Below are 16,139 nucleotides of genomic sequence, written 5' to 3'. Positions count from 1 at the left end.
TCTTTTGATTACAAAATCACAGTTCTGCCTTAATGTCTCAAAAAGTTTTCCCAAGTTTCAGCCACATTTTGTCCATCCAAAATTTTCAAGCTGTCTACAAGACAGGTTAAAAATATTAAATTCATTGCACAAACCCTTCTATCCCCTCCCATGGATGACAGAGATGGGGGAAAGTAAGATTCCTGAGTCCTCTTCTTTTTGCAGCCATGCCAATGCACCTCGAGGCAGCCGTGAGAAGATGCCTGTTTCCCATGAGGGTCTGGGATTTGTCTCCTTCTGCCCTGCTCCCAGAGGGTCTGCTGTAAAACAGTAGTGCATGTTCATTCCTCCTCCTTTCATGAGCAGGGCTGAGACACAACAGAGCACAAAACAGAGCCGTGCTTTGCTGCCAGGACTACAGACACCTGCCTCTCTGGAAAACTAGGAGGGAGTGAGAAGAAGACAGCTTGCACTTTACATGGAGTCCCTTTTCCTGCAAAAACAGGAGCAGCTTGACCAGCAAGAGTTAATGCTTTTGGGATGGGTGTTAACACTGGTTCTGCACTGCCTCTGGTGCACTTTTCTGAACAAGGTGGCTTTGGCAAGTCAGGAGTAGCTCACCCTCATATAGCTCCTAAAAATCACTGCCTGCCTCCTTACATATGACTGGTCCTCTATCTCCCTTTTGTTTCCTTTCTTCTTTTTAAAATCTCCTATTCTTCAGTAATAGGCTAACAGCACGTCCTGAATGATTTTTACCTTTGTTGATTCAAAGATTTTCCATAGCTTTTGTGGATTTCTGGGTGTCTGATAAGCTTGGATGCTGGTAACTGCTCTGCACTGGGTGCAAGTGCAAGCAATAGTCCCAACAAGTTTCAGTAGCAGCAGGCATGCAGGCACTAACTGTGCAACACCTGGCCTGGAGGTTTGACCCTTTTTGGGGGAAATCCTACATAGAAGCAAGGTTTCCCCGCCCTGGATGAAAATTTGCTTGTGAAGGGATAATAATAATTGGACTTCAAGGCGAGGATTGTTGCCTGACTGTTGGGTTTCTCTGTCCCTAGGTGCAATGGCAACCCAAGCACGCTTGGCAACGGTGCAAAGATTTGCAAGATCAAGTCCACCAGAAAACATTTTCTGTATATGACGCTTTGGCTTTCCCTTAGAAGCAGCAGTCAGAGCCAATGTGTGATCATAGGAAACAGATATATCAGCTACATTCATGGTCACACCATAATGCCGTTGTCCCCTGGCTATCTGCAAAGCTTCTGAACTCCTCCCAGAACAAAGCCAAAAGGCACTCAGTCTTTGGGAGAAAAGAATGTGTAAAAAGAAAAGTTCAACTGCTAAAGATAAAAGAAGAGCAGCATCACAGAAAAGAAAAGAAAGCATTACCACGGATTCATTTAACTATTTACCAAGCCTGAGTGTAAAACAAACTCTAGCCAAACTTACAAATACTTATGCCAAAAAAATTGCATATTGTCCTTCTAACCCTCAGCTCTCTGTATCTCTGTGTTTTTCATTGGGACAGAATAAATATACAGCTGCTGCTTTACAAGATTGTCTTCCCCTTTTTTTAAAAGAAAATAAAAGTTATGCTTCCTTCTTTTATTGCACTTGACCTCTTCTCTGAAAGCAGAAAGCAAGAATATTGCTCAACTGAACCTTTGACTGTGACCCTCAAATTGTTTGTTATGGCTGCACAGGAAAGCAAAGTCCTACATATGACCTTGAGGGTGATTTTATAAAAATCAATCAACTACTGTTATGATGGCCTCCCCACCAAGCAAAATAAATACAATTAAACCCATAATCACTTCTGTACAGTACTGTGCAAATTCAATGGGTCTCTTTAGGTGGAGTGAGGGAGAGGGGGAAGAAATATGTTGAGGCTATTTGATACTTTGTGAGAACATCAGAAGCACCATTCTTCTCAATTAACCCAGCAATTAGCCTCCACCTCTCTGCCCAGAAAAGAAATCTTTCTTTATCTGTCTTTACAAAAAAAAAAAAAAAAAAAAAAAGAGGAAAAGAAAGAGAGAAAAATCTCCAAATCTCCATCTGTCCCACAGGAGGGGAGAAACAGCCAGACCAAATAATGAAGAAAAAAAAAAAAAAAAGGAATATTAAGGAAAACAGACTTGATAATAAGGTGGGGGTTGTAATCTGCTGTGTGAATAACTACAGCACCATCATGCCATTGGCAGAATTGCTTTTGTGAAAATTTATCTTCTGAAGATTTATCTTCTGAGATCCTTGGGAAATGGTGGAGGGCACACTCAAAGGAAAGGAATTGGAAAAATAATGTATTAACACTTCACTTTGTCAGGTGTCCCGGGCTGACTCATGCAATGCCACAGCCCCACAGCCCAGGTATCCAGAACATTTACTATGGAAAGAAGCTGCATGAGGCACTTCTGAAAAAAAGAACAAATAACGATAGAGTAGAGGATTGTGAGAATTGCTGTGGGAAGTTTCTCCTTGCCTCTGTCATGAATATTCACGCTTTCAGACATAGCAGCTTATATCCCTTCTCAAAAGCCTCATTTTTTAAAAAAATCCTTCTAACATAGATCTTCTCATAATGCATAAAAGAGATACTGATATTTCTCATTTAGGTTGTGATTTAGAGCACTCTAGAGATTTCCTGAACGCAGTGGGAAACAAAGTCCCTATTCCAAAGTGCACCTTTTAAATGGAGGGCTTTTTTATTACCATCTTTTGAGGCCACACTTTGCATTCACTGTCGATATAAGATTTTTTTTCTAATGAACAGCTCATTAGGGAGCTAGGATAAAAGTGACTATCGCCAGACATAATTTTGCTTCTTTATGTAAAGCTGAATGAAGCGTTAAAACAAGCAAACTCCAGGAAAGGTGCTGATAGTCTCAAGAGATTCTTTTTTTAATAATCAATAATAGAAGGTGTTAGGAAAGTGCCAACAGAATTGTCTTATATATCACTAATGTGTCGTGCCCCTCAACTAACAGAAAACCTCCTCTGAATGGAAAAGGATTTGCAGCTTGAAAGGTCATCTCCTCAGCTGGACTACTCCTTCCCATCACCGTGCAGGGAAGATCTGCTCTGGTTGTGCTGCGGACACACCATGGCTGTGTGTAACTAATATTCCCACAGCCTTCAGCTTGCTCTTACCGGTTCCTCTCACTTGGTGTTTCACATGACAAAGCCACAGAATCCCCCATGAGACAGGCTTAAGCTCAGAAGTTATATTCCTGGCAAGCATCCCTGAGTGGCAAACAGCAGGAGGCAACTGCCGGAGCTGGATTATCTTTGCTGAAACAACTGATCCTGTACAACAAGGCTGCAGTGTGCTGGCAGCCCACTTATTGCTCATTCTCCAGTTCCAAGGGTGTGCCTGGTGGGGCCTCCAAGCAGGAAAAATAATCCCCAAAACACAAAGATCCTCCTGTGTACAGGAAGAAGAATACAGAGTTTAGGAGCCCTAAAAAAGAAAAATCGATTATTTCATGGACCTGTCACCTGCACTCTGTTGACATGCTCACATGACATTCGGATGAGCCATGGAAGTTGATTGCAGGCTGGACCACTGCCGAGCAACGCGCAAAGAGAGAAGTTTGTTATTTTGGCTCCATCCCAAAGGCTGCCTGAACCAACAGTCCAAACCTCATTCTCCACCTCCCTGAGTACGTTCCTCCACGTTCATAATACACAGGTACAGATCCCAAACTAGCTGTGAATTCAAATGCCCGTGTATTTCCACCAGATCACTAACACGCTAAAAAGTTAAGCTTGTATTCCAACGTTTTGTTGGACGGAGGCCTTAATCTGTCCCTGGGCGAGGAGCCGGCAGCTGCTTGAGTACTCTCAGACAGAAATCATCTCCCAAGCCTGACAAGCCCGTGTTTTCTGGCTTGCTGCGCTCACAGCCATCTGTTCAGATGGCACGTGCTCCCTTGTAAGCCATTCGGGCTCTTCCCTTAGAGCACAGGAGACAGGCAAAGGCAATTCAGATCGGCAGCCCAGAAGATGCTACCATAGGTATATCTCCCTCAGAGAAGTCTTTCTACTTCTTCAGCTCTTAGGTAGCCTCCCAGATACTTGGCAACACCTTTGATGCATTTGCAAGAAGAGAGCTAACCTGGTGGGGAAGAGGTGTGGACGCTCCTAGATGGCTTCCAGCACGTATCACATCTTCTCGGGTCTAATGAAGGAAGCTTCCAGGTGAGCCTTGTGAAGGCATCAGGGTAAATACCACACTCGGAGGTGTGATGAAAAATTAGGTCCTTGGGTTATTATTTCAAGTCCCCACATGACAGACATGCACTATGTGCTTCAGCCTCAGCAAGGGAGAGGTGCACTGGGGAAGGCACAGGAGCATTGTTTTAGGGAGCGGGATTGTGCTTCTGCTCACCTAACACCTGCCTGGGTGACCATGAGACCAGAGTGTTTCCATTTGCTATGCTCCTCCAGCAAGGTATCTCATTTCAAGCTGATTTCTGCCATTTGAATTTAAAGATGTTACAGATAGGGTTTATCTCCTCGTGTCTAGCACCTAGGACCTTGGTCTTCACGACAGCCTGTTCCTATGGCAAAACTATTGTAATGCACGGTCTGTCAAGCCGTCAGAGGAAGAGGGGATACTTCAAAAATTAAGAAACCTATGTGCAATCCTGTTACACAGTATGCTTCCTCTGTAGCTCTGGGCTCATGATACAAAATTATGCCTTTGAAGGTATTTATTTGCATTTAAAAACCTTAAGAAGACCTGGACCTCAGTTCCCAGCCTCCACAGGTCGTAACAACTGTATTTCTGTACCACATAAAAGTGTGTGAGGATAGATCTACTAAGGGTATGAAGCTGCTGTAATGAGGGCCTGATTAGTGCCCAGGACAGGTGGAGGACTCAGCAGATTTTTCCATCCCATGGTTAGAGGCAGCATCTGCTTCCCTGGAAGGGGCACATTCCCTCTTTCCATGCCAGCAAGTGGAAGAAGGGGACGGTGCTGCTTCAGGTTTCAGCCCAGTCTCTGCCAGAGGTGTGTGCAGTTCCTTGGCTGGGATTAACTTCCACGGATCTGCTCATCCTGCAATGCCCCAGAGAAGTCTTAAGAGCTACTGAAGTTGAGGAAAATCAACGTCAACGGCAAGCAAGAGCCCTAGGAGTCTAACGTACGTGCTGGAAGCCCATCCAAAACATGATGGGAAAGAGAAACCTGCAGCCCCTACCCAAACATGAACTAGGGTTTATGGCTGGGGGAAGAACTGAAAAAAAACCCATCAAATTACTACAGATTCGGGGCCTTAAAACCCTTCTTTCAGGAACGTCCAGCTCTGCCAGTTGCACTCTGCTGAATAACACTGAATTCCTGCAAAAACATATACTAACAAATTAAAGAACTGATGCCTTTCATATTTTTCCATGAAAACAGCCAGGACTTTAAGGATCTGAGACTGTAATTATTGCAGACTTGGTACACCTCACTGTAACAATGTAGGAAAATATCACACAGCGACAGGGAGAAATAGGGCTGACTTTTCTTCCTTTTAAATCTCAATTAAAAAATACATTGGATGAAATTTCCCATTAGCTGGTACTATTTGTACATCCCATGTTCTTTCTTTAATTAAAAAACATGCTTATTGCAATACTGCCAGAATCACTTTTACGGTATTTTAATTGTAATGTCTCTGCCTGATTAAAAAAAGAAAATATGAACTAGAAACTGCCTGCAAAAAGTATCACAATGCACATCCCAAATGGGTTGAGCAAAATGGCATGGAAAACACCGCAACACAAGCAGTTTCCCACCGTGCCTACTGACAAGGGATTTTAAAACGGGTTTAAGGACTAGTTGATGCCATAGACAGGAAAACAGAAGGAAAAGCTTTTTCCTTCTTTCAGCTAATTCAAACCCAGTCTCTGTCAGCAGTGACTGAAGCACTAGTTATTTGATAACTACTTATGCAGGTGTATCAGTTAATATTTGATGCTCTTTGCTAATAGCATCAAAGCCTAGGAAAAAGTCAAGCAAAATACAAGATCTGGATTCTGTCCTCCCCAGATCTATTCACAGGACCCATTCTAGGCACAGTCTGATCAGAGCATGGATTACAAGACATTCAGAATATTGATGGATAAGCATTGTTCTTGTGACGTGCATTCAAGATCAGACAATAATTGACAATGTCATGAGTATCTTTGGGGCTTGTCAGTTCTCTATTTTTTTTTCTGGGATCTCATGGTTTGGGGGGGGGGGGGGAGGGGGAAGAGAAAAAAGCCCAGATCAGCTGTGGTATTTTGGAAACTGAATCCACCATTTTTAGAGGCAGAAACCACAGCTGAGGTGGGTCAGACCTTTCTGAAAACCTCAGCCTGGAGTCTAACCCTGGAAGAGGCAATTGGCATGCTGGTTTCAGCAGGGCTGCTAAAATGCAGCAATGACACAAACGATAGGGGACAGGAAGAGCTGTGGCAAGTGATACTGGGGCTTTTCTAGAATAGAGGCCAAAGCAATCTTCTCCCTTATGCCTGCAAGGATGGCCATCTCAAAATTGCCATTGCAAAGGCAACTGGACAGTTGGGGATCTTCAGCCCCACCAGAGTATACTGGCAGCATCACCCCAGAATTCATCCCCAAGGTACTCCTGAAAGACCAGGGAGCTTTTTTGGTCTCCAGACCTCCCTAGAGCACTACAAATTCAGACAAAGGCAATAGCACATATCTGAGGTATCAACCCATCAAACACAAACAAGTTACTCTAGTGTAAGCTCTGCGCAAAGGAAATTTCCATCTGTCCTGGGTTACCATAAATATTTCCATACTTGTGATGTTGGGATTACAAAAATAACTGCAATCTGCTGAATATACAGAGTTATCTAAAATCTGTCTATCTTGTATCTCTTCCCCAATCAGTATTGTCTGAACAGTTTCACAGTCTGGCTATTAAACTTTCCACTGCCGATAGCCACGTGTTCATGCTCCTCTTGGTGAGGAGGAGGTAGAAACTGCTGAGCCCCCATGGCAGTGAGTGGGACCCAGCTGCCTAATCCTATTTCTCTATTGCTTTGGCCTCCAGATCTTTGGCCCAGACAGTCAGGTCGCTACCAGAACCACCATATATTTGGCTATATGTTAATACAGCCAAAGCAGGGTCACTTGAAGGCTGCACATGAAGCTGACATCCTTGTTATAATACTCTTTAAACAATTTATACAGTGTTGAAATCATAATGAGACAACACAGGGACAGTGTTCAAAATCCTCATGATGTCCTAAAAAAGAGGAATTTCAGGAAATAGGCCTGTAAACATGTGCTGGGTTTGCTGGATACAGCACCAGAAAATGGGCAGTGTCTTTGCATAGGAGTGGACTCAGTAGCATTACAGCTTTTTTTCATCTGTAAAGTCTGTTAGATTTTCAGCTTGTGAGTGTACAGATAGCCCGATGCTGAGTCATGAAAGCCAAAGGGAGCAGAACTACAATTTAATCCCATTCCGCAGCTCCGACTAAGAAAAACTCTCCAGCTAGAATAAGAATGGGTTGCTTCGATCGAAGCACGTATCTACACCCGCCTACAGGTTAGGGGCTTATTGTCATGCCCATCCTGCAGCTGGGGAAAGTTGTCAATTATTTTACATCCTCCCAGACTCAGTAGTTGCTACTCTAGGGGGGTCACTCAACTGTGATTCATCTTAAGATAGGTATCTATAATACCTAAGACGAACAAGTTTTTGGTGGTGTGCGTTTCTCTCTATCAATACAGGAGCCTAAACAATCCCCATGAGCTGAACAACTTAAAGAAAGGTAAGGTTAGAAAAGATAAATCTCAGTCTCATATCAGAGTAGGTCTCAGCATGTCTTGACTCCATATCTAACAAAGGCTAAACAATTAGCAAGAGTGGGGGTGGATGCAACAAGGAAACTTCAGCAAAGATGAAGCTCAGATAATCAATTACTGTGTAGGTTCCTGCTTCTAAAATGTTTGGTCCCTATGTTTGGCATGTAGCAATGCAGAAAATAATAGCATCTAGAAGATTTTAATGCTGCTTTCCTAACTGAATCTACATTACAAACCAAGCTTCTTGGAAAATATGATAAAGGGGAGAAATGATTTGAATGTCAGATGAGCCGAAGCCATAAAGATACTGCTCCAGACTTCATTAAATTCAATCAGACCTCCGTTTGCTTCATGAGTGCTGACTCATAGATCAAATGTGCCTTTGAGTAGGCCCAAAGTTCAAAGGGTTTCTGCTGCAATGTTGTGCCCCAATTCTTCACAAAGTCAGAGACTGAGCCCCAAAATCCTCATCGAGATTTGCAGCCAAAAGTCTCAGAAATCTGGGGCTCTGACCTTTCTCCTCTACTGTATGTCATAATCACAGTGAGGTTAAGAAGACTCTTGCATCACATAGATTTAGTATTTTCACTGGGGAAGGAAATTGTACTAAAACACTTCACATTTTTTAAATCCCAAATTCTTACTTGATTTTTTTTTTTTTAAACAGGAATGATGCCTGGTGTAACAATTCTTGAAAATCTCTGAACCTAGGCTAAGCAAGTTCGATCTTTCTTGGAAATGTTCTCACAATAGGGATAAACTTGCAAAGTTCTTTCTTTATAGAAAGATCGTGCAAAGTTAGATTAAAGTATAATTGTCAAACACATGTTTTTCATCATCATCTCAATCAAAAACTAGTACCTTTAACATCCTTTTAATATAAAGTAATTTTTACCAGCAAAGAAGGTCCAGGTCCTTAAACATATAAAAACTCCCCTTTCCATTTTTTGAGCTCCAGCAGAGGCTTACACATAAGCTTAACTTTGAGCAAGCAATTTCACCAGAACAACTCGTCCACTTAATACCAAGCATACGCACAACAGTTTTCACAACCAGGACCTAATTTTCAGGACAGAATATTTCTGGCACTGAATTACAAGTAATTTTAATTCTTACTTTGACACCCACAGAGATACACCTCCAGACACTTGTGCTGAATCCACCCCAGGGTACGTGAACCCTGCAAACCCAGTGTTTCCCCCCATAATTGTGCTCGGTTATTTATTCTCCACCAGCCGTGCTCTAGGATCTTGGATTATTTATTACATTTGGTAGCTGTGGCCTGTAATTCTGTAACATCATTAATTTTGTAAAGGCTTTTGCAACACGCTTGCCTCAAAGATGCCAAACAAAACAGAGTTGGTTATTGTTATCAGTGCTGCCATTATCACTGAACGCCACTCAGGACAGTAGCACTTTCAGTAGCTGGGGGAAAGAAAAACAAAACAAAAAAGCACCTTCCTACTCATATTGTCATTCTGCCTCAAACAGCATAAACGATGCCTTCTGCATACATAATAATTAAATGCTTCCCCCGTCCCCCATCACCGCCCTGTTGTATCTACCGAGAGCAGACTCAGCCTCCCTGACCCGGTGTCTCCTTCGATGCAGGAGCTGGCCAAGGGACGGGGAGATCACGGCCATGAAAAACCCCAGCCCTGGAGGCCCAGGAGCACTGAACCCCCCTTCTGCAGACCTTTGAGATGCAGCAGGTTGAGGTTGGTGGTGGTGGTCCCCAGCAGCAGGGTCCGGCCTTCTTCTATCGTGACGTTATCGCCATCTCGCGGCTGGTGGCCAGCAGGCCAGCTGGAGTCCTCGTCCCACCGGCCACAAAACTGGAGGGCAAGCTGGAAAGAAAAAGACCCAAGGAAGTTCAAAGCTCACCCCTTCCCACCCTTGAGGAAGCCAGCCTGCCAAGAGCACGGCGGAGGAGATGCCAACGCCGTGCCAGCTACCTTCCCGGCGGGACCCCGCGTAGAGCGAAGGGATGGAGGGACGTTGGCATTGGGGACGTTCTCGGCCTTTGGAAACGCCTGTCGCAATTTAGGGGTTTGCCCCTTGTGTCGTTCTGGTTTGGGTAACGAGGGGCTTGCTGCAGGTCTGGCTGCGGAAAGTCTGCAGGTTTCCTGGTGTGTGTCTCTCTCTGCCTCCCGAAAAGCAGAACTGCACGTTAATTCCTGGCAATGTCATTAAAATAGCCTGAAGAGTTTGGAATTAAAACATCACGCTAGCTGGGCAATATTTTGCTTTACAGGCTTTTTCAAAAGCTCTCCTGCCACCCATCTGCATTGAGAGCGCCATTCCTCCTTTCAAATACCTTTTTAGCTTTCTCAGCTTATCCAGTATTATTATTGCCTCTCCTTTGATGGCTTGCACATCAGTTCCAAATAAAGCACTGATTAACTTGAAAACAGCAAATAGACTGACTCATGATGAGCAATGGCAAAATGATGCCTGCCTGTTTCGAGTCGTGGTTCCTCCTCACCTCTAAACTTTAAGCACACATTTTGCAGTGAAGGTTTGACCTATTCCTTGAGGAATGTGTGCAGATTTTTGCGTGGACATGTGTGCACAAGTGTGGACATAGGCATTCGTAACATATTCTTTTGGACTCACATGTGAACTAGCAAGAACAGCCCCAACTGATCTGAGGTAGGGGGCGGGGGCAGAACCAGACACGGAAATATTTGTGGTCCTTACTGGGTTGTGCTAATCAGAAACAGCAGTGGAAACAATAACCTCAGTACAAAAGCAAAATACAGTTACTCCATTTCCAATCAGAGCACACCATGTGCATTAAAGGTTTTGCTCTGGAGCTGCGGTTTAGGTGAATCAATACTGGCGATGTTATGATAGTTATTCTTTCGACTGTGCTATTGTCAGTTTTAGCTTTATGTGCCTGATGTTTTATACAACATTTCCCATAGCACCTAGAGCAGTCAGATAACTATTATATGGTGACTACTGTCCTAATTATTACCACCAGGGAATGGGTGTTGGTTCCCAGGCTAAATGATACAACTGGTTTATGTCCATCCTGTCTGTAGGGTATGGATGCTGATATTTTCTACCCTCTGACCCATTCTATGATTTCCCTATGAAGGGAATTACTTGGTTCAATTTAGACTGAAGCCTGGGACTGCATTAACACACACACAGTGAAAACATCTGGGGAGCTAAATCTCTGGCGTCAGAGGGAGTGAACCACTTCATCATTACAGAAGTACAGATAAGCCTTCACATCTGTACACAACTGTTACAGAGAGTACAATTTCTCCATGGTTTCTAAATGTAATAGGACAAGTTTCATCTTCATTACTTGCAAACATATATTTATATATTTCAGAGATTTAGGACAAAATTCCAGCTGAAAGGGTAGATGTCTTTATCTACTGTCTTTCCAGAGAGGTTGTGAATTACTCTTCATTGATAGTGCTTTGAAGCAAATTATATACAATATATAAGGGTATACAACAGATCCACTGAAAAAGGAGTTAATTAAACATGGTTTTATCTCAGAGCAGGGGACAGAGGAAGGTACACTTCATGGAAAGGCACACATTTCACAGATACATAGCTTATCAAGCCAACTGTACCACAAAATTACAAATTCCATAAATTCCTGTCTGGCACAAACTTAGCCAATGCTGTCAGCAAAAACCTGCATGATGCAGTTGTGAAATTGTGGGATCCATCAGAACATTTTGTTGAGAAGGTTTGTTAAATGGCTTAAAGTCACTCTGACGTCACTCTAACCTTCTGAAGCCACTTAGAAGTCTCCAGTTAACTCTAATGGCAAAGCAAGGGCGTAAGGAATATACCAGGTTGTTGTTCTTGCTAGCACCAAAAACTTAGTAAGCTGTTGATAGAAGCCTTGCAAGAATTAAGAAGATGTCCTGGGTTTGGCTGGAATAAAGTTAATTTTCTTCTTAGTAGCTGGTATAGTGCTGTGTTTTGGATTTAGGATGAGAAGAATGTTGATAACACACTGATGTTTTAGTTGTTGCTAGGCAGTGTTTATACTAAGTCAAGGACTTTTCAGCTTCTCATACTGCCCTGCCAGCAGAGGCTGGGAGTGCACAAGAAACTGGGAGGGGACACAGCCAGGACAGCTCGCCCAAACTGGCCAAAGGGGTATTCCATACCATGTGACATCATGCCCAGTATATAAACTGGGGGGAGTTGGCTGGGGGGCACCGTGGCTCAGGGATTGGCTAGGCATCGCTCAGTGTCTGGTAAGCAATTGTACTGTGCATCACTCATTTTGTATATTCTAGTTGTAGTAGTACTATTTTACCTTCCTTTTCTGACCTGTTAAACTGTCTTTATCTCAACCCATGAGTTTTACTTTTTTTTTTCCCCAACTGTGTCCCCCATCCCACTAGGGGTTGGAGGAGTGAGCAAGCGACTGCGTGGTGCTTAGTTACCGGCTGGGGTTAAACCGTGGCAGAAGAACAAACTCCTCTTCTGAATTTGACTTCTCTTTTATTTAAGATTGTTCCCCTTTCTAACTAGAAAATACCCTAGTTCTTCGTTTAAGGTTCTCTTTATATAACATCAGTGTTTAAGCCTCTCTTGCCAGGTTTCTGCTGTCACCTCTTAGAAGACTCCATAGCCATTCAGTTCTACCAATACCCTCTGGCATAAAAGCTAGTAGCTCATACATGCCAGTGTAATAAGGCACAAGAAATGGTTGAAACCATCTGGGAAACCATCCAAAGAATGTAATTCAGAAAAGATACAAATATGCTGAAACCAAGCACTCTGTTATTTAGACGATACATGCATCCACAGTAAGGGGCAGTCCCTGCACCATCAACCTAAATGAAGACGGGCAGATTTTATTGCTCAGAAGAAAGTTTACTAACCGAGAATGATTACACAGAGGCAGAAAATGAGTTGGCCAAGGTCATAAAAATCTCTATTGCTCCACCCAGTCCGTACCTAAAGGTTTTTGGTGAGAAGATGCTTGGCTTAGTCAGCTGCCACGTGCACCACCTGCACGCATGTCTGTCAAGTGATTTCTGATTTGTATTCTTTTTTTCTTAATAAAAGTAAAGAGATGAACATCAGCTAATAACACAGGACCAAGAGCTGCTTATAATCACTTGCACCATCCTTGCATTATCATGGAGAGAAGAAATGGAAAGAATCTGTCTGAAGAGAGAAAAGGTGGTTTGCTCAAGGAAAGTACTTTAAATTACCACAGCACAGAGGAATGTATGGGGGGGTAGAGGGAAGGCAGCTCTGTAGGAATTGAGGAAAGACATTGAACTGATGGAGGGAAATGAGATAGCAGAAGATTTTATTTGGTGACCCTTCTCTTGCAGTCCTACACGCTTCCCTAACATGAAAGAGCACCTCCTTAAGATCTTTGAAAGAAGAAGGTGTGGTCTAGTGCAAGGCTAGTGAAATGGCCCACTGCCCTGAATCACAAGTACAGTTTGCCTGGACCTTGTGAATCCCATAGGATTAAGCTTTCCTTGTTTTCCAGGAGAAAAGCACAGTGCAATCTCCAACTGTAATGGACTTAAGTTCCTTTGCTGAATGGTGGTGGCTATACCCAGTTCCTATTAAGCAGCCCATGGTAAAATAACGCGGAGTAACACACACATAACCTAACTGCACATCCCTCGTCAAGCAGGGTGGGTGGTAGACTCACGGCTCTAGAAATCCATGCTCTCATCTGGCCCTGCTAGTTTCCCTCCATATGATCTTCAGGAACCTCCTCTGTTATCACGCCTGTCTTGTCTAGCTGCCCCGTTATCAATAGGGGATGGGTTGTAGCCCGCGCTGACCCTACAGACACGAAATACCACTGTCTCTGCATGCTAAGGCTGGCATGGGGGACTTTGCTGCCTTGCAGGCTGAGCATGCTCTTACGACCACTGGGCTGGACCAATGAGACCCCAAAGAAAAAACAGTGAGACAGCTGTCTTATCTCTCAAAGGGCTGTATAGCTGTGTCCTAAACATCTGCATCATGCAAAGACTCCAGCTCCTTTCCCACTGTCTGCAGCTGAGCAGGATAAGAACATCCCCCTCACTGTTTTTTCATAGAAGCAAAACTTTCCTCTTCCATTTTTTCCCCTGCTTGGCACCAAGCATTTGACCTATGGTGTTTAATTTAAACCCTTCTCAGTAAGACTGAAGAGCAGCAGCAGCTGCAAGCACCAGGGTCATGGCTGAGCGCCCATCCCGTGCGTGCTTGTTGAATAAACCGGGAGGAGCCCGCAGAGCCAAGGAAAACTGCGCATCAGCGGCTGGCAGTGGCTATTTTCCTCTGGTGCTTTTTCCAGGTTCAGCACAGGGCACAACAAATGTCAGGGAGCTTGAAAGTGAGGATGGGGGAAAGAGGAGTTGGCATAAAGCAAGCCCTGAGTGGTGAAGCTGGAGCTGGCTGGCTGCAGCTGCTGCAGTGAGGTGGTAGTTTCACACTCTGGCTTCAGCGTCTACCAGATAGTTGGAGAGATGATTTGGAGGAAACGGAGCTTATGAGACCATAACATCTCTGCATCCATCTGTGCCGCTGTCAGTGCTGACACTTGAACATGGCCAACTTTTCAGCTAAGCTTAACAGGAGGAGTGAGACCACAAAGATGCTGTATTCCTGCAAGGTTCCTGAAAATCAATAGCCAGATTGAGGCAAGAGACTCTTCTGGTGTTTTCCCCGAGGACGCAGGTACAGCATGAACTGAACGCTTAAAATGGTCACCCAAACTTCTGCAGACTGTGCCCTCACATCAGACATCCATAGGAAACCCACCCTGGCAACATTTTACATTTTGAATCCAGTACAGCAGATGACACTAACTCAGTAGGGAACCAAACCTGCAAAATACGAGCAGAAACCCCAGGTGGGTGTCTGGGAATCCCTAAGGAGCCAGTCGTTCTTCCTGGGGTACCAAAGAGCATGAGGACCAGGGAGGGGATCTGACATGAAAATTCAATGAATGGACTCCTACTACATCGTCGCACCTCTGACTCCCACTTAGTGTGGGTCATGCACAACTCATTTCGAGCCCACACCTTATGTATCAAACCCATAGCTTGTGTGTAACACAGGTTAATTTTGAGGGATATCAACTCCTTCCCCCATTAGCGCTCCAAAACAATGAAAGAATAACGTAAAGATAAAATAATGTTTTAACAGCACACAATAAATGATGCACAAGCTCCTTGTAATTCAGCACATTATCCCCTTCCTCCCTGCTGCACCTCCTTTGTCCATTTTCAGGCAGATTTCTTTCCATTTTATGGTTTTAGCTGCTGCTGTTGTCAGCCAGCCCAGGCTTGCCTTTATGTCAGCCTTTGGGGACACGATCTCTTGGTACCAGTTTCTCAGCTTGTGCCTGTGACTACCAGGGCTCAGAAACAGCAGCAGCAACTGCAACAAATGCATAAATAACTGTGATATACTTGCATTCCCACACAGGCTGACAAACAAGTCACAAAGGGAAAGGATTGTAAGTGACCACTCCTTCAATGTTTGGTCTAAATTTTTGTAAATAATAATCATTCTGCCAACACAGCACAAGTTTATCTGGTGATTTTTAACTCCCTCTTCCCAAAAAATGCAAGGTTTGGGCTTAAGAGGGTTGAGAAACTCCTGTTTAGACACACTATAGATTGTTTGATCTCACTTTGCGGTAACTTTACAATTTGTTTGGTTAGGCGGGATTTTTTAGAGTGCCGAAAAAGAGGATTGCCAACAACCGTTACAGACGCAAAGGCAAGAGCCCTCATCCTCTGATCAGAAAAAGACAAAAAGTTTAAAACCAAACCAAGAACCAGCAGTGTAATTAAACACAGACGCTGCTGCTTGCTGCTGTGCTCAACACTCTCTTCTCTGGGCGGTGGGTTTCAGCTGAGGGTTACCTGCGACGCGGCCACACAGAGAAATCTGAACTCAGGCGGGTTTTCCCACCCGCTCCACCTCCAGCAGCCAGCTTTATCCTTTCCCACAGACATGTCCAATACGACACGGAGCACAGGACTGCTCCTGCACAACAGCACATGCAAGAAACTCTCCCAGTTGCTGCTGACGATCCCCAGCAGGAGGAAGGTGCACCCTTCCCGGCGCAAGGAGCCGCGGACAAGCAAAGGGTTCGAATGCTGCAGCCGCGGCAAAGATTGAAACACCCACAAGGTAGCCTTTTCCTCGGTGCTGACAGATTGCCATTTAACCAGCAAGTACAGAGAGCAAGTGTTCCTGTCCTCAGTCACCACGGAGAGACAAGGTTAACATTTTAAGTGATGAAGTACAACGTATATTTCCTCACGCCGTAGACCCAGGACTCCATGCCACATTTGAAAACACTTTAATTTCAGTGATGGA

At 44.1% G+C, this 16,139-nt stretch overlaps 1 protein-coding gene across 1 annotated transcript in view; it reads right to left on the bottom strand.

The window, feature by feature from the left end:
* PKHD1 (PKHD1 ciliary IPT domain containing fibrocystin/polyductin) overlaps nt 1-16,139 on the bottom strand; it is a 261,269-nt gene that overhangs the window by 166,747 nt on the left and 78,383 nt on the right. The window contains exon 35 of the mRNA XM_069805584.1: nt 9,499-9,649. Coding sequence (XP_069661685.1) covers nt 9,499-9,649 — 151 coding nt within the window. The remainder of the gene's footprint in view (nt 1-9,498; nt 9,650-16,139) is intronic.

The sequence above is a fragment of the Haliaeetus albicilla genome, chromosome 18 (assembly GCF_947461875.1).
Source record: "Haliaeetus albicilla chromosome 18, bHalAlb1.1, whole genome shotgun sequence".
NCBI classification, from domain to species: domain Eukaryota; kingdom Metazoa; phylum Chordata; class Aves; order Accipitriformes; family Accipitridae; genus Haliaeetus; species Haliaeetus albicilla.
The sequence above is the reverse complement of the archived record's forward strand: the minus strand, read 5'-3'. Positions and strand labels throughout refer to the sequence as shown.